Source organism: Falco biarmicus, chromosome 20, assembly GCF_023638135.1.
Source record: "Falco biarmicus isolate bFalBia1 chromosome 20, bFalBia1.pri, whole genome shotgun sequence".
NCBI classification, from domain to species: domain Eukaryota; kingdom Metazoa; phylum Chordata; class Aves; order Falconiformes; family Falconidae; genus Falco; species Falco biarmicus.
Window position 1 is genome coordinate 1,983,276 of NC_079307.1, and position 18,662 is coordinate 2,001,937.

Here is an 18,662-nt window from a genome sequence, read left to right on the forward strand (position 1 = left end):
TTGCTCTCACTCGTAGGTTCTGAAATATGCATTTAATTTAAGCTTAATGAGGGAATTATTGTATATAAAATGCCTTGTGATAGCTTTCCAGGACAGAGCTGCTGGGGGTCGAGAGCTTCTGGGACAAGTTAAGCCAGAAGATCTTGGGGGTGGGGGATGCTGAGGGCTGGACCTGGAGTGTTGCGTATGGACCTGCAAGAGAAGAGGGAAAGATGCTTGTGGTGAAACGCCTAGGGTGGGTATCGTGGAATGGTTTGGGTTGGGAGGGGCTTTATTTGAAGACCACCTAGTTCCACCCCCCCTTGCCACGGGCAGGGACACCCTCCACTAGAGCAGGTTGCTCCAAGCCCCCTCCAACCTGGCCTTGAGTGCTGCTGGGGATGCTCCAGGCTTCCCCAGGCAACACGTTCCGGTGCCTCGCCACCCTGATAGTAAAGAAACGGCTGCAGCAAAGGAGAGCAAAGAGCTTTATAGAGAAATCACTTCAATCTTCCAAGTATTTGGCACGTTTCCTTGTGTAAGTGAGCCTCAGCAATGGCAGCAGAGCTCTTGCGTGAGCATGGGTCTCTCCAGTGTGTGTCCTGTGGGTCGCGGAGGAGCTCGTCTGGACTGAGCTGCATCAGGGAAGCTCTGATGGTGCTTGTTGGAGATGCAGAGCTGGGTGGGGGGAGTCCACGCGGGGCTGTGTGGGGCAGAAAATATTTTTGGGTACGCGTGGGAGGAGTAGCAGGCAAAGAATTTTGAGGATGTTTAACTGAAGGTGAGCACAATAGCCAAGCGTGGTGTTCCCCAGTACCCTGACTTGGAGACGTCATACCTATGGAAAGGCACAAAAGATCTCGGGGACTGTTTGAGATTCTAAAAAGGACTGTGTTATTTTGGGTATCTAGGTATTTATTTTGATAATTTGACGAACACAGCAACATGTGTGGGGTTGCAGTGGCCTGTAAGGAAAGATTCTGGCTAGCTGAGAAACGGCTTTCCATGAAAGGGCCTAAAGATGCAAGCTCCATCCATCCCCTCCAGTTACACGGTTGGAGCAGTGGGGACGAGTTCAAAGCCACTGCACAAATAAACTCTAATAGCTTTCCTCTTGCATTTATGTTATTAGGGGGTTCGTTTGACTGGCATTATGATGATAAATGAAAAATGCTTTGCACCATTACGTTGGGCGCTAATGCGTAGTGGGAAGAATTTCTGCTCGTTTAAAAAAAAAAAAAAGGGCAGGCAGCGGCAGAGGGGAATGTGATGGGTTTGTGCAGTGATGCTGAGCTGTTGGCATGCAGCAGGAACCTTGCAGGCATCCCCCCCTCACCCCTTTGCCAGGTTGGGACAGGGGGAAGAGTGAAGGGGGGGTGCTGCGTTGAAAGCGATCCTCTGAAGGGTTGCTACCGCTTTGTAATCGATAAATATGTATATTCACAGCTCGGGGCACGACATTGCTCCCGTCTGGTAGGTTGCATTCCCTTTTGCACCGCGTCCCACCTAACCTCATCCCTGCAGGGTTTGGGATGCCGCCTCCATCCGCAGGTATGAACCAAGAGCAATAGCTTTAGGGCGAGGAGGGCATCGGGCCCCTGAAAACTCGTGCCTGGAGTCAGCAGCCATCCTTGGGAAGCCAGAGGAGGAGTTTGACAGTCCAAAGGCTTTCCTTCGTTTTAAAGCTGTGGAGCAAATTGAGTTCAGAGGGTCACTGTTACTCCCAGCTGCTGCGACAGAAATCCCTAATGCACCGTATGCCAGCTTTCTCCAAAGCTTCGGCTGCTTTTTTATGAGGCGCTGTCACTCTATTATCTGTCTCTGAGTTGGTCTTTAGCTCTTTAACCTTACGAGAAGGGAGGGAAAAGGAACCTTGAAAAGGAGGTGGGGGGGGGGGGAGGAATGAGAGAGAGAAAACAGAATGCTCTGAGAGCAGCTTTTCATCCTTGGCCATGGGGCCGTAATTGGGGTGCTCGGTGAGAGCCTGGCTTGAAAGAGGCAGGTTTGAAAGGGTCCCGGGGCAGGGGGCAGAAGGGGCTTGTCGTGCCCTTTGCCAGGGAGGTGGATACAGAGGGGTCGGAGCTGATGAGAGACAGAGGCATCAAACAGGGACCGGCCACCCTCGGTGCTGGTGCTGCCACCCGCTTTGGTCCCCTCTCCGGTGTGGCCATGGAGGCAGCAGGGAAGGGACAAGGTGGGGACACTGGCGGCAGGTAAGGCTCGGAGGGGATGAGCCCCGGGCTGCGGCAGAGGAGGAGAGCTCAGTGGTGGGCTGGGGGCTGCGGCACGGGGTGGGTGCTGGCCAGGAAGCATCACCCATGGGTGCTTGGGTGGTGCTGCTGTCACTAGGTGTTGTGGGTCCCCAGCCTGAGCTGGCAGGAGGAGGGATGGAGCGAAGAGAGGATGCTCCTGGAGCAAAGGGATGAGTTTCTCGATGCTCCTGCCTGACAGTTTGGGGTTGTAGCAAGGCGGGTGGCCGGATCCCGGCATCGCCTCGCTGCGCTGAGCAGTCACTGCTGCTTTGGAGGGAGAAACCGAGGCAGAGAGGTGAGGTGCCAAACCCAAGCCCTGCTTCACAACCATGAGCTAAATGGAAAGAAGAGGGGCAGCAGCGGAGGGGCTATGATTTCACCTGCCACCCCACTCCTTCCAGCAGGGTTTTGCTGCTCCTGGCCGGCTGCTTGGCAGGCCCTGTGCACCGTGGCACGAGACAGGGCTTTTGCTCGGCACTCTCTCCTGCATGCTAAACATGCCGTCTCCCTGCAGGATCCTGCAGCCTTCTGCACTGCTCTGCTGCAGAGGGGGTGGGGAGATGGCTTTCGTCTTCTAGCACAGCAGCAGGCGGATGGCGAGGAGGTGGAAAGCAGCAGGACAGAGCCCTCCTCCCTGGGTCACGTTCCTGTGGGTCATTTCTCCCCCAAAATGATCCCAGCTCACGACCCAAGTTGCTGTGTGCCTGTGCGCTGCTGCAGCATGTTAACAGCAGGTCCTTTCCCTCCTGCACACTCGCCCTGCGAGGATGGGCAGCCCCAAGTATCACATCGCTGCCCGTCCCGTGGGCTTCTGTCAGCGGGTGATACTGTCCTGGACTGGGGTTTGCAGCTCCTTGTTTGACCTCTAGAGCAGCAATTGCCAGTGCTGTGTGGTAAAGGTGTTGCACTCTGACCAGGGTGGTGAGGCCACCGATGGCATCTAACCATGGGTGCGCAGGGTCTTCCCTGCACGCCCCAGTTGCACTTTGCACCGAATCGGGAGGAGAATTTTTGAAGGAAACAGATTTGTTCCTACATTTCTTGGGGGACATATTTTTTTTTAAAATTCATTAAGTGAGGTCTTCTGTTGAGCTTGTTGGGAATGCACTGGCTTTGGTGACATTTCTGGGAGCCCATTTCCCTTTTCTTTCTTCGTGCTAGTGTTGTTTTTTTGGTTTTTTTTTTTTTTTTTCAAAAAGATGAAAGCAAGTTCTTGGGCTGGGCCTCATTCATCCGATGCCTCCTGCAAACCCTCTTGGAGGTGGCTCCCACCAGCACTGGGAGCTGCTTGCTGTGAGCTGGGGATGGCTGGGGCCACACGTGGTCCCAGGCTGAGCTTTGGGGCTCTGGTGGTCTCTGCTATGCAGAGAAGTTTCAGGGAAACGAGCTGCGAAAAAGGATGTATAGCTGGGGAGGGAAAGCATGGAGGCTTTTATCTGGTGAGAAACCTTCAGGAGAGCTGGGAAGGAGGGGGAGCGATGGGATGGTGTGTTTGGGAGGGGATTAAGGCTCTCGGCTCTTTTACAGGGTGAAAAGAAATAGGCAGCTGCGTGAGGAACAGCTGGAGCAAGGTGCTTGTGAGGGGTCTGCAAGTCTGGAGGCCTCTGTGGGGACCCTCGAGCAGTGGGACATGCTGATGTCGGCTCTCCGCGTCCCCCAGTAAATTCCCACACCGCAGCCAATGCCTCTGCTTAGGGGCAAAGGCAGCATTGAGCAGGGGCCCGCAGGGCGAGAGCAAACGAGGTGGCTTGTGGTCTTCAGAAGCGTGTCCCTGGTATTCCAAAGTGGTTTGTATTTTTTTTAAGCAAGAGTCAGAATACATCTGATTCTGCTTCTTCCTCCTTTCTAAGAATTTCTCTGTTTCAGAGCTAAAATAAAGCACTGAAAGAGTGAGAGGACACCAAAAAATGGAATTTTTTTTTCCAAGGTTTTGTTCATGCCTAACAAAGAAACTACCAAGGGAATGTCTTTTCCCCCCAAAAACCCAGACATTTTGAATGGGGTGAGGGTAGAGAAGGCAAGAGAGATCACATTAAAAACTTCCACTGGCTCCAGTAATGAGATTAAGGGAGCTGCCAGATGAAACCATCTGCCTAATCTTTTACCCAGAGCCGCTCTGTTCTCAGCTTCCATCCAGGGATGGAACCGGAGCCACCTTCTGCCATGGGCTGGCCTGACAGAAGATGCTCTGGTGCCTGCATCCCTGCAGCCAGGGAAGGACTGCTCTCTCCACACACACAATTCCTTGCTGCCAGCTGCCATACTGAGCACCCGAGGAGGAGGGGGAAAGAAAAAGGAAAAGGAAGGAGGGGGGGGAGGAAAAAAAAAAAAAAAAAAAAGCCACTCATAAAAAAGACAGTTTGACATTTTCTTGACTGTTTTGAAATTTTCCTAGCACAACAAGCTGTTTATCCGCCACTCCAGCTCTTATTGAATTAAAGTGTGGAGGGGGTGTTAGGAAGAAATCAATTCGTGCTCCATATGCTGCTCTGCTGAGGAACGTGGCACTCTGCACACTGTGGAATATGTAGGGAAGGGTGGGGGAAGGAGAGATAAATCCATCAGCTAACAAGATAAGTGCCTTGTTCCTCCATCTGTTACTGCTGTGTCCTTATCTGGGATTGCAGCGTGGCAGCAGTGATACATCTTGTGTCAGGTATTATATTCCAAATTCATATGAATGAATTTTCATGCTCGCAACAATCCATGATCCAGCCGCGGGTGCGGGGTTTGCTGCGGAGCGGTTGTGTCTTGCAGGCTCGTCCTCACCCAGCTCCTCTTTTGCTGGTATAATTTGTGACTTGAGAGGGATCAAGTAGGCACAGCACCAGCTCGGCGACGGGATGGTACAGCCTGGGAGGAGGACCTGGATGCCTTCCAGCCTTGGGATGCCGACAGCGCGGACATGTGCTTTACAGACAGGAAAATCAGCCTGGGAATAAAGAGTGTGTTTAGAGGTGGCAGGAGGAACAAGAACTTGTCAGGTCTTTGCTTTTCCGCTCAGTCTCTTTAGGTGGAATATCGTAATGTGCTACAGCAGCTCTGGGGTGTGGAGGCTGCGGTCCAGCCCGTGTGTCAGGTGGTTAGCAGGGAGAGAGGCAGGGCTCATAGCATCCTTAGATAAGGGGTTTTTAGAAGCATCAACCTCCAGTTCTGGTGGAGGAGCCAGATTTCTGTGTTGGACCAGAGCGCCGAGTTTTTGGGAGCAGAAGCTGGCTGAGATGAATCCCCACCCCGCTGAGCAACCTTGGGGAGCTCATTTAGCTGTACATGCCTGAACTCGTAATGGTCTCTGTCCAGCTGCAAACCCACTCCAAATGCATCTGGCTGCGAAAGCGCCGAATTTCTAGATGGTGCCTGTGTTTAAAATCAATTTAACACTGGACCGGCCTCAAGACCTGTGCTGGATTCAGTAGCTCGGTGTGCGATGAGCCAGGCTCTTCGGAGCTGGGGGCTGCTCTTAGACTGGTCCCAAGGCTAATCCAAAGGTGTCCTGGCCGGCTGGCTGGCACGCTCGTAACCGACTGTACAAACAAAAGCTGCCGAGGAATTTTACGGGCAGTCTTCAAAACTCTGGTTTCTGTATAACCAGATCACTGCCTGAAATCTTGGTCATTACAACCGTCTAGTCAGCTCGGTGTCTGCAAAGCTTTCCGCAGCTTGAAGGTATAAATCAAAGTCTGGCTGGGATGCAAGGAGGCTTGTAAAACCCACGGCATCATCGCGGAGCGATGCAGCCGGGGGTGAACAGCAATATCAGCATTTGTTGCTATGTTTTCCTGAACGCACTCATGTTTGCTGTCGTGCCAGCTTTTCCTGGAGAGGACACTGTGGAGATACAGCAAGTTTAGATGGGGAATAGAAATGCATCTAAGTCATCTCTAACTGGCCATACTTGACTGAGTCTCTCTTGACCTGCAGCCCTTTGGGTTGCCCCGAAGGACCTGCCGCTGCCGAGCAGATGAATTAAGTCTGCACAGGCTCGCCGGCAGCTTTGCAGAGGGTTAGCGCTCTGCTTCCCGGCTCCGGGAATGTGACTTTCCTGGCTGGGCTTTTTGCACAGCGGGGCTATGGGCAGGGGAGGCTGGAGGTGGGGGAAGCTGGATGAGACTGGTGAAGGTCAGAGCCAAATCCCAGCCTTTGCTGGGACCAGGAGTGTTTGGAGCTGGCTGGTTTGGTTTTTGGGCTTGTTTTCAGTCTGGGTTTGTATTTGCTAGCGGGAGGCGCAGGCTGTGGCACTGTTCCCTAGCCAAGAATTTAGAAACCTGTTTTTAGAAGTAAAGTCTAATTTGGAATTAAAGTATAGGAATTGCTAATACCCTCATGGGAAGAAGCTGGGGCTGGATCCTATTTTCTGCTTCTCGTGTGTGCTAGACTCCTTTGAGTAACATCCGTGGAGAGGGATCACTCAGGGTGATATGCAGGGCTGGGAGAGAGAAGGTAAGAGTCATCAGTCATCGGCAAGACCCTTTGGAAAGAGAGAAAGTGAGATATGGCCATTAAGTACCTGGCTTCTGAGCATCCCTCTTGCCTGGGACTGGGATTTAGGAAGAATTCAGCCCCTTTAAATGGTGGATGTTCAAATGTGCTTAGCTCGGGGGGGGGGGGGGGCTGCTTGCTGGGGTGAGCCAGATGAAGTTGTCTTAGGATATCGGTCCAGGTGGCCCTTGGGCGCAGAGGGACGCAGGGGTTGAAGCAGCAATAAAAGCAGGAGTTGTACCTTTTTGCTGGTGGTCTCTCCCTCATCTTTTGTGTCCCCGCACCTCGGCTGCCAAATAAAAGCGAGGGCACTTCTCTTTGCTGGTGTGAGCACGGTGGTAAAGAGCACGTTTCACTCAGAGGGGTAAGAGGTTTCAGGAAAGGGTAGAGAAGAGGACTTGGAGCTCAGCTGGCCCCGTGTTTCATCGGAGCACGGGAGGCACGGTTTGATCTTGAAATATCCTTTCTGAACCCGCGCTCGAGCTGAAAAGGCAGAGAGATGCCTGCGTGAGGAGCAGGAGCGCTTCGTCTCTGCCCTGCCTGCGGGAATCGGCGCTGGGACAAAACCCAGCCTCAAAAGCCAGGGCTGTGAAAACCAGGTGTGCCGAAGCTGGAGAGGATCTTTTTTCCTCGTTGCCCACCTTCTTGTTCCCGAATAAAGATGCTATTTTTATTTTCCCTTCTGTTTAGCCCCAGTGGGCTTAACCCATCTCTGCAGAGGCACAGAAATCCCAGCTCTAATTTCAATTAAGAGCGCTCCTTTTGATTGCAGCCCAGGCTGGGGTTTGGGATCTATTCCTAATCCCTATATTAGCACTGATTCATCTCTTCCATGAGTATTATCATCAGCGGCCCTTAGGGAAGGGAGGGGAGGGATCTTTCGGGAGGATAAATACCATTTGTTTGTGTTTGTATTAGCTTCCACGCCGCATCCTGATTACATCCCGCATTTTGACACAACAATTATTATTAATTTCCCGGCATCTGCATTTGGATTCTTGCCGACACAAAGGGAAGATGACGGATAATGTCAGGCTCGGTAATTGGGTGGGGGAGGGATGGAGAAGGGTGGGGGGGGGGGGCAGATGGGATATTATTAGATCGCAGTTCTCAGTGTGGAGTGGGGAAGATATTTCTCAGCAGATGTCGGCACCGGCTATTTATCCGCACGTTAGCGCCGGTGGAGTGATTGTCTGGGACATGCTTGGCTCCCTCACCCCTGTCCCTCCCTGCCCCCTTCCACACAGAAATCCCATCAGCTCTTTATTGTGGGAATTGGCTTTTGCGGAGAGCCCCGCCGGCTGCCTTCTGCTCAGGCGCTGCCGTCTTTGCAATGAACTTTGCAGAGGTGAGCCCTGGTCAGCAAAGCAGCCAGCCGTGCTGCTGCTGGGGGGGGGGAGCTTTTTTCTGCAGGTGAGGGTCTTGGAGAAGCCCCAGTGGGTCCAAGTCCCTTCAATGTTGGTGCCCGTTGCAGAAGTGGGAGCTCCTGTGACTTGCCCAGTGTCACTGCGGGCAGAGCCAAGATGGGTACCTGCCTTTTGCCTTCTCGTTTCAAAGACGTGGTCCTTGACCCAAAGCATTGGGTGCTTGGCTGGGGCAAAGGCGGCAGCTAATGCATGGCAAGGGTGATGGACGGACGTTGTCGGTGAAGAAATTGGAGCAGGACGCGTGCCCTGTGCCCCGCTGTCCTTGCTGCTGGGGATTTTTGATAACTGCCTGCTTTTTTCCTTTAACCGGTCACCACAGGAGAATTGCAGCAGGGCTGGTGCATCGAGCACAGTCCGAGTGATGCAAACTCTAAAAAAAAATATACTCAGGAAATGCCTTGTTCAACAAGCAGCGTGCAGAGGCCCCCTTCTCCTCCCAGATCTTGCATTTGTCACCAGATTTGCTGGGTTGTGCCTGGTGGCACCCGAAGCAACACGCTGGAAGGGAAGATCTTCTGCCCTTCCCGCATCTTGGTGTTGTCTCACCCCTCCTGCGGTGTTCATGCTTGTGAAGCACTGGGTAGTTCTTCCCCCGCTCTCCCTATGCGGAGGGAGGTTTGAATGCAAGCTGGGAAAATAATAAATAAACCAAAGGAACTAACTGTGATTCAGGGAGCATCGATTTCTGGGGTTGCTTGTGAGACACGGAGAGGTTCTTGTGATGGAGGAGAAGCGAGAGGAGAGTAGGAACAGATGGGCCTTTGAACCGTTGGGGAACCTTCCTCCTCTTTGTTATAAATCTGTGCAGGGTGGGTGATCTGCTGCAATAGCTTTTCCTCCTCAGCATGGGTACCGAGGGAGGTGATGGAGTTGCTCTGGTGGCTCGTGCGTGGGGTTGGCAGGGGAGGAGGAGGCCCACGGCCTCGTGGGGCTTTAGCAAGGACAGATCCCTGGCTCTGGCCAGAGCACGAAAGGGATTTGGGAGATGAGAGGAAACCCTGTCGGTGCCTGACCCTTGCTGGGGTTGGAAAGTGCCCTCAGGGCCGCGCTTAGAGCAGCAGCAGAAGGTCAAGCTGCATCTCTGCCCAAGAGAGCAGCAAGCGCGTTGACCTTGCAACTCTCAAAATCATCCAGAAGCGATGCGGTGGAGGTTTCTGTTCTTTAACATTTGAGCTTTGGCTGCGCCTGGCATCTGTGCTCGGCATTGGGTCCCATCGCACAGACAAGCAGCCCCGCTGTGCTGGCCCCTCGGCTGGATGCTGGGGGTAGCATGTTGCGGTGGTGGGGCAGGAGTAACGCTTTGTTTCTTGGATTTGTGGTTCTTTTGCTAGCTACACCCTTTCCTAGTGTAGCCAAGTCCCTCTGCTTGTGCTCGCTCCCTCTGCACGGGGTCCTGCCCCAAGTCCTCTCCCTTCAGCATGTCCCACAGAGCCCCGGCTCCCCTGCATCTCTGCTGCCAGGCTGGCTGGCACCCGTGCAGGTTTTCCCTATAGGGCAGGACGACAGGATCATGGCGTACCTCCAAGTCGGTCAGAATTTCTCTTGCTGATGAGCTGAGTCTTCCCAGTCGTCCTGCAAAAGTGTTTAACCCCTGAGGCACCACTCCCAAGGCTGGCAGCTTTCATGCAGAGGGACGTCTGGTCTGTCACAGTGATGTCAAGGCGGTTTGATACCAAGAGCTGTGTCGCCTGGAGGTTGCACCTGAACGCTGGGTTACATGCATACATCTATACGTTGAGATGGCATGCTGTGAGCACACGCAGGGCTCCTGGCGTTGGTGGGGGCAGAGCAGATTGTAGCGGGGGAGCCCTGGTCCTGGCTCCAAGTTGGAGTCCTGCCTGTGGATAGAAGTGGAGGGCAGTTTGGAGAGCTTTTTATTGAAATAGAGCTGCTTTCCCTGCTGTGCGGCGGCTGCTCTGGCCGATACACAAAGCTGGGCTGGCTGGAGCAGCCAGCTTTGTCTCCACCAGCGATGCAGAAGGTGCTTTGCAATGAGCCGAGCAGCCGGGCTTGGCTTACAGAGGCAGGGCAAAGCCACGTCGGGGAAGGGAGCCTGGTCTGCGGTGACTGGACAGAGAATTAAGGGGTTTTGTTTAGGTTTTTCCCCTTCTGACAGCTTGCTGTGAGAGCGAGCTGGGCTGTGAGAGGGGCTGGAAGCATCTCGTGGGTGTAGTTGGGAAGCATTTCCCCGTGGGTTGGAATGGGCACGGCTTGATACCGCCAGAGAAAGCCATCGGTTTGATGCTTTGCACTGAGATGGGGCCAAATTGCCATCTCTTGGAACTAGCTGCTGAAATAAAAGAACGTGTGTCCATCATGCTGTTTAGGCATCTTGGAAGCGAGGTAAGCTGGAAGGGCAGGAAAAGGCTGAGTTCGGCAGGGGTGATGTGGCGTGGCCCGGCCCCACTGCAGCCTGGCTGGACCCAGGGGATGAGGAGCATCTTGGTCCCTACTGCAGAGCAGCTGTATGGTCCTGGCCGAGTCCTTTCTCCTTGTTTCCCCTCTCAAACATTGATCTTTTCAGCTTTAAGCACTTCCAGCTGCAGATTTTTACGTGCAATATCCAGCACGAGCCCTGTGGTGTTGCTAGGGGTTAGCATAATGGCGATAGTAATGTAGGGAATTATCAGAGACGTTATCAGCACGGTCAAACCCAACTGTGCAGCTTTTCACCCCTAAAGCAGGGACCGGCTTTCTATGTGGGGTGACCTGTAGGTGCTGGAGCCAGGCCATCGGGTCATCTCGTGTAATAGGAAATCCTTTGTCCTTAGGACAATGAATCCAGCGTTTCGTTCCCCCTCTTGCATCTTTTTATGTCCATTTGCACATTGAAATCTCTTCAGTTGACTCCTGCCAGTCTTTACAAAAAGCTTTTACTGCTTCAGATGTTTCAAAGATTGAAGGGTTGCCCATCAACTGGAGAGCCTTCCTTGTAAGCAGCTCTGGCTCTGCAGAAGGAGGGAGGGAGGTGGCAGTGGGAAGGAGGTGAACGTATTTGGAAGCGATAGGGAAGGGAGGCAAAAAAAAAAGAAGGGTTTTTGTACCCTGTTCTCTTGGGGGAAGCATTTTTTATCTCTAAATCTGTGTAATTGATGCCCAGATACTCTGGTGACGATTGCCTTAGAAATGCATCTGCGGTAATAATCTAATATCCGTTTGTTAGGGCTCCAAGGAAATCTAATAATACTGATGCTTTGCCTAATAGAGCTCCTTTCATCCCAGGATAAAAATGCAAGGAGTTTGAGATGGAAAAGACCAGGTTTAGGTCGTGCAGTTCATCTCCCTTCCAGTGCAAAGTCTCGAGGTATTTCACAGGCATCAAATAATTAAAGAGCAGTTATGGTCAGGGAGGCAACTAGGTGAAGAAAGCAGCAGCTGGTGAGCGCAGAGCCCAGCTCCCTGGGTGCGCTGCCAGCGCCGCTTGCTGCAAGAAGGGGAGCTGGGACCTTGCTGGGATGGCATGCTCTGATCCTGCTCCCGCAGCGAGGTGTTTTACTGGGGTCTTGTTGGTTGTGTGCTGGTCTGGGGTCTGAGCAACACTGGCGGTGGGAGGTGATGCCTGACCCATCCAATCCTGCCCAGCCCAGCTGGATGCTGCTGCCCTGGTTAATGATGATGGCTGTTCTGGGACATCATACCTGATAGATGGGGATTTATCAATGGCATCGGGATTCAAGGCTTAGCCAGGACAGAGCAGCAGCTCGGTGGCTGCAGGCACGACTTCGTCTCTTCACTGATCGTCCACATGAGCGATGGAGGATGGTGATGGCCGATGGACCTCGCCTGAGCTGGTAGCCCAGGTGTCCCTTCTGCAGGAGCCCCAAAAAGCAGCTGCGACCCACGTTTCCAGTTCCCCGCAGCTCCTGGCACTAATCGTAGCAGAAGCATCTCCTTTGGTTTCTGGTGATTGCGATCACTTTCATCACAGAACCGCAGAATGGTCAGGGTTGGAAGGGGCCCCTGGGGATCGTCTAGTCCAACCCCCTGCTAAAGCAGGCTGAGGTTTCAGTTGATTATTTTTTGAAATAAAGGGTGTAAAGGCCTGGGTTTATGTTTGCAAGTGCTGCTCTTTGGGAGTGGGACCAGCCCCAGATTGGGGTCCCTTTGCTGCTGGACCCAAAGCAGGGGTGACCCCAGCTCTTCCCCGGCTGGGTGGCTTCACCGCTGGGGAGCAATGGCCCCGCTCCCTCCTTGTGCAGCCCTAATTGCCCCTGGACCAGGCAGGATGCAGCTCGCGGGGGGAGAGCTGCTCCTGCTGCAGCCAACAGCCGGGGCTGTGGCAGCCATCGGTTTTAGCGTGTTGTGTCTCCAGGTTCCCCGGGATGAGGGTGGCGGCAGGGTGGGAACTGGGGATTTGCAGAATTAATGGTATCTGCAGTGAGGGATCTGGCCACTGCGGCTCCGTGCGAAGCAGAGCCAGCAGTGAGGGGAAATCACCTGTGACCGGTTCCATGGATCTGCCCTCCTGTAAATAATTGTAGATGAAAATGTCAAGCTCAGAGCTCCTAACACCAGGCTAAAGGAGGGGATAAGCGGAGAGAAACGTGTGCATTGCCTGGGAGGGTGAGAGATGGAGACGGTGACGGAGAGAGGTGGTCGGTGCATGACAGAGATGCAAACCCTGGGCAGGGAGGGCTGGAGCCAACCTCCTCCACAGGGAATGGGCTGGCGGAGATCCTGGGAAGACGCTTGCGATCCCGTGTGGGGCTCTGTGGGGACGGGGAGGTGTGTGCTGTGGGGTGGCCGGGTTGCGCGGTACCTCTGCCTTAGGGCTGTGGTCCCAGCTTCTCAGGCCAGCCTCCACTCCCGGGAGTTGGCCTCAGGGAGGTTTTTTTTGTAGTTAAAATGTGCAGTTGTGCCCTTTCACCCCTGGAGAAACACCACGTGGAGGGATGGCTGCTCCTCTACCCCCAGCCAAGGCTCTGCCACCTCCTCTGAAAAGGCAATCTCCTCCCGGTCCTTAACTTCTCTGCTGAGAGTGCTAATTAGAGGGCCAATTAGCGTTCAAGGTCAATTTGATTTGCACACTCACTCCAGTAGGAATTGGAGGGAGCCTGGCTCCTCATTTTGCCCGGCAGACACTGCACTGAGTGGGGGTCGCCGCTGAGCTGGGCAGAATTGGAGCAGGCGAGCGGGAGGTGAGGCGGCTGCTCCCTTGCTGTCACTGCCTCAGCAACCTGGCCATGTGCTGCGCACATCTGGGCTGCTGTGCACATCTGTATGGCACTCATGCAGCTGATGGGAAGCAGCAGGTGATGGTGGGCTGCAGGGGGCAAGGGGAGGACCACTGCCACTGTGCACCCAGGGCTTGCTAACGGAGGGTGAAGCTCTGAAACAGTCAAATAGAAGAGAAAAAAACCCCATGTATTTGGGAAGCTGACAGAGGTGATAGTGAAATAAAGGGTCTGGAATTGTTTAATTTACATTTAAACACTAGAGCTGGTGGTGGTTTTGCTGCAGAGGACAGCAGTAGGTCGAGGAGCGGGCAGGTGCCAAACCGCCTGTGCGTGTGGTCCTCGGCCAGGGCCATCAGCCTTGTCCTCAGTTCCCAGTGCCAAAGCTTGCTCCAGCCCCACCAGCGATCCGGACAGGAGCGCTTTGCCTTGTCTGGGAGTCGTGACGGCAGTCAGAGGATGCACTAACTCCTCCAGGAATTTGTGCGTGCAGGGCTATGCCTGGCAGTTCCCATGCAGCATGGCTGGCTGTTGCACCATCCCAGCTGGGCTGCAAATTTGACTTTTTTTTGGGTGGAGGACAGGTAGCAGAACCTGCTTTTTGTGCCTGCCTCAAATGCAAGGGCACAGCAAAGGCGCTTGCAAACACCTTCACGCTGTTCTCCCCCAGCCTTGAGTTTTCTGTCTGTGTTTGATGGGCATGGTGGACTGCCCCGCAGTAGCGATGTCAGTGCATGGAAAATATTTTGTACCCAAGGTGGGGGTCACGGCTCTGCACAGGCAGTGTGCTGACAGCCCCCCACCCTGCCGTCAGGATTTCTGGGCACAAAACAAGGAGCAGACGGAGCAGGAACCTGAACAGCAGCCATGGGGCATGAGCGCCTTGCTCACCTGCCTGCCCCATCCCTGCATCCTCTCCCCCCCAAAAAAACCCCTGTGGGTGCAGAAATAACCATACGGTGCATGAGCAGGTCCGTGCATGTGCCTGGAGAGTTGCAGGCACGTCTGCAGTCTCTTCCACTAGCTCCTGCCTTCCCCACAGCCAAAGCTGGCTGTGTGAAATCTGTGCTGGGGGCATCCGCTTGATACCAGCTCCAGTCCAAAGCCGATGAGAAATGCACAGACTGGCAGTGCCGGACTGCATACTAATGGTGCGAGAGCTCGCAGGGAGCAGGAAAAAGAAAGGGAAGGAGCCAGACTGCAGCTCCTGGCTACCCGCGATTGATTTATTACCAGGTTTGCTGATGAATGTGTGAGAAACGCTATTGGTGATAAAGCAGAAAGCCTGTAATTAAAGTAACAGCTTTCAGTTTTTAAACACTGCTGGTGTGTTTTCTTCTCTCTTGCAAATTTTGTCTTGGTGCCACTCAGCATCCTCCTCCTCCTGCCGTCCTGCCCCTAACTGCCTTTCAGCTCCAGGCTGGCAGCCGGTGATGGGCAGGTTATGGCGTGGTTTGCTCAGTGCCTGATTTGGAGAGGAATTACGGGATTTTGAGAGGGATTATGGAATTTTGGAGACCTGGGCTCTGCCGTGGTGGCATATGTATCTGTGCTGGGCACCGGAGAAATTCCCCTCCTGCCCTTGTGCTTGGCAGAGCGCTGGAAAGCAGCTAGGCAGGATCTGGGGCACTGATGGTCTTTGCCAGGGTGGGAATCAGGATTATAGTTAAAATATTGCTGCATGCTGGCAGAAGGTGCTCGGCACCAGCTGTTATTAAGTGGTTGCCTGTATTTTATGTGCTGCTGTAGTTTGTTCCTGCCCAGACCAGGAGCTTGCTCCAGCAACAAGTCTCTGCGACTGGTTTGGGGCACCTTTCCCAGCACTAACCCACTCGATCCCCTCTCTGGAGCTGCCAGGGTGCGGGAGAAGGGGACCTGCTGCTTGGTAGGCTTGTGGATCCAGTGATCCACTGGAAAATATCTGGTGCTCTCGGTTAGTCAATTGAGCAAAGAGGCACCCGGCCCCTGCGGGTGAGCGGCTGTGATGGATGGGCCGGGAGATAGAAGGATACGTGCGGTGAGGGATGGGGGGTGGAAGGGGAGAAGAGGTGAGCACTGCTGATGACAGATGGACAGACAAGGGGGTGTGTGTATAGATATATATGTGTATATATATGAAAGTAGGTAGGGAAAGGGTCTCTCTGATGAGAGATAGATTGGGAGAGATGGATGGATGTGATATTTATAGTGATGGCTAGGTAGATAGAGCTGGATGTGTGTTGATGAATAGGTGGATGATGGATAGAGGGCATGCATTGTGAGAGCTGGTGAGCTAAAGGGTATATACGGTGCTAGATAGATTAGATAGAAGGATATATGCGATGATAGAGAGATAGTATAAGCAGCAGCCTCAGAGTCCCCAGCAAACTGCTGCTTTTAGCTACTCTGAGCTCTGGTGTAATCTCATTTTGCCCTGGTAAATTCCTTATCAAGGCAGCTTTTTTAAATGAAATCCCCTTAGAAGAAATGAAAAAAAATGAACAGATCACAACCAGCAGCACTCTCCGGCTCCTCCGCCGCCAGCCGCTGACCCGGGCTGGCCGTTTCCATGATTACAAATTAACTGATGCTCTGCAGCAGCTCCAAGTTTTTCCCGGCAGCTGCAGCGGGGTCTGCCCGGGTGCCGGCGGGGAGATGCCTTGGCTGCCAGGGTTCGGGGAAGCCTTTCTGTCCTCTGGCAACCTCGCCTCGTCCCCACAGCATCGTTTGCACGTAAGGCATCGGTGTGCGTGATGCCTCCAGTGCCAGTTCGTGGGGAATGTGGGTGCCTCTCTGGGCTCAGCTCCGGCGCTCGCGTGTTTTGGCAGGCCCCGGCGCGATTCCCGGCGTTTTCTACGAGGAGGGCTGAGAGACGAGCGTTGGCTCCTTTCCCTCTCCCTGCCGCCTCCTGCAAACAGCTGAGGAGCCCCGGGGACAGATTGTGCACTGAGGAGACCGAACTTCCAGCCTGCAGGATTCGGGGCTGTGCGCCGGTGGTTTTGCCTTATCCCTGAGCAGGCAGACAGACTCGGCAGACGTGCGAAAGTCTGTCGTTCCTCTGTGCCGATAGCAATTAAGATGTGCTAATGGGTTCAGATGAGCACCTAAAAAATGTGGATGTTTTGCTGAGCCTTCTGGAAGCTTTTGCTCATCTGCAAACATTTCTGCTGGTGGGAAATGAAAGCTTTCCACAGCAAGCCCTAGCACAAACGCCTTCTGTGGTGGCATCTGGAGTGACCCTCTCCATCCCACGCGTGGTACGGAAGGTCAGGGAGCCCTTGAGATATTTTCTGAGCATCCCCATGGAGGTTTGACCTCTGCCCGCCTTTGGGAGCTGTTCACCTGTCACTCTTCATCCGTGCTGGGCTTTCTGCTGGACAAGGACACGGGGGAGAGGCAGGAGTCCTGGACCTCCTGCAGGCTTTGCCTCTGCTCTGCTGCTGTGAAGTGATTCCCGTGGCAGCTGGGTGCTGTTTTTAAAGGGTTTGGTGGAAAACACAGCCCAGAGCTGGCTGCCTTTGTACCTCAGGTTGCTGATGAAGAGGAACAAAGCTCTCCCTGGTTTTTGGCTTCACCCAAGAGCTGGTTGGAAGGGGGTGGCTTCATCTGGTGGGGTTCAGCACAGCAGCTGGGGAGTCCTGGCAATGAGGACCTGGAGCCACAGGTGCCCGGGTGCTTTGCAGGGAAAGGCTGCAGGTGATGCTTTCTGCCTGGTGGTCACAGATGCTGGATGCAGATTCCGTGACTCTGCTGTTTTCAGCTCGAAACGTGCTTGTAAAAAGATGTCCACAGTTTGTGCTTGGTTATCCCGGCAAGCAGTGTGGTTGGCTTCCCAAATCGGGAGCCGGCAAAGCGCCTCCGCTGCAAGTGAATCGTATCCCATCTTTCTGGTGAACACCCTGCTTAAACAACAAAAACAAACAAAAAAACCCCTAAAAAACTGTATGCTGTTGCTTGTTTTGTTGTACATGGTGGTGGAAAACCTCTCTCTTACGAAGATTTCCTCGACTCTCTCCTTCTGAACTAAACCTGCCTGGCCAGGCATGTGTGGATCAGAGCACGAGGGCTTTGCGGAGCATCAGCTGCGCCCCTTGGCCAAAGTCTTGGATTTATTTCAGTGGGGGGGGGCTCAGCTCTCCAGCACACCCAGCCACAGGCTGGGGAAAGGAAGGAGAAATGAGAAATTGGTGTTACCCATGGGGAGCTGGGGTGCTGCATCACCCGCAGCCCCTTGCTGGGCTGTTACCTGGTTCTGGGTGCTCTCTGGGGAGGGGTCTGGGCTGGGTTGGAGGTTTCTGGATGAGGACCTGCTGGTGGCCAAGGAATTGAATCAAAAGTCACCGTGCCTTCATGCCAGCACTCTTGTGGTTCCCTCTGTAGTGTCACCAGTGGAAATAAATGGATGTGAGGCAGTGAGGCTGGCTGGGGTGGGGGGTGCTCCCGGCCCCCCCATCCTGCGTGGGCTGTGCCCGGGGCTGCTGGCCTGAATCCAGCCCCTCTCCCAGCAGAGCAGGTGAGGCCTCTGCCTTAGTCCCTGCCATGGTCCTGATGCTCAAATAGGTCATGCCGAGAGGGTGGGACTGGGTGGGAATGTAGATCCAGCCAGCCCAGAGCCCTTATTTGATGCCCCATTGATTGGAAACATCAGGGGATGCTTGAGGAGCTCGATGGGAGGCAGATACCAGGTGGAAGCAGATGGTTTAGGAAGGGAGACTTCCCAAGCCGGCGGGCAAGCGGTGCGATGTCCTTTGTACTAAGTTTTCAGCCCCTGACAGCAAACACTTGGCTAACCTTATGATTATTTTTATACACCTACAGTTCGATTCAATGATCTGAAACAAAGCTGTGGTTTTCAACTGCGCTTAATGGGAACTACTTGAATGTCTTTGACTTTTTCCCCCTGTTGCTTTACAAAACGTTCCTGCTCCTTACGGAGGCACAGGCTGTGCTCCAGGCAGCCGCCTCTGCCGAGTGCTGCCACCGGCCGCACCGATCCCCTTCCAGCCAGCTCCTCGCTGCCTTTTGATTGACTGATCGGCGTGGCAGTCTAATAAGCGATAACAGCACATATGACAAACTAAACAACCGTCTAATGAATTGATTGACATCCGAAGGATTTGACTTGATGCACAACCCCAGTCACAGATAAGGTTAATGAGGGAGAAATTAAAATGTAGCTCAATGGGTAATGAATACAGCATGTGCCTTGTTGTAACACATGCCAGATCCATCACTCTGAATCAAGCGATGGTAGCAATTTCTAAATTATTTATTGCGCCCCTCATCCTCCTGTCTTAAGGGAAGAGGCACTCGGACTGGTTTTTGTATTTTTTTTTGTATACCTGTGTGTATATATATATATGTAAAACCAT

The 18,662-nt window shown here is 53.6% G+C and overlaps 1 protein-coding gene across 3 annotated transcripts in view; it reads left to right on the forward strand.

The window, feature by feature from the left end:
• LOC130141715 (protein CEPU-1) overlaps window positions 1-18,662 on the forward strand; it is a 361,301-nt gene that overhangs the window by 37,735 nt on the left and 304,904 nt on the right. The window contains exon 1 of one of the 3 annotated variants that reach the window (XM_056322847.1): window positions 7,713-7,749. The exons of the other annotated variants lie outside the window; for them this stretch is intronic. Coding sequence (XP_056178822.1) covers window positions 7,728-7,749 — 22 coding nt within the window. The 5' untranslated portion in view covers window positions 7,713-7,727. Of the gene's footprint in view, window positions 1-7,712; window positions 7,750-18,662 lie in introns of those variants that run through there. 3 annotated transcript variants of the gene reach the window in all.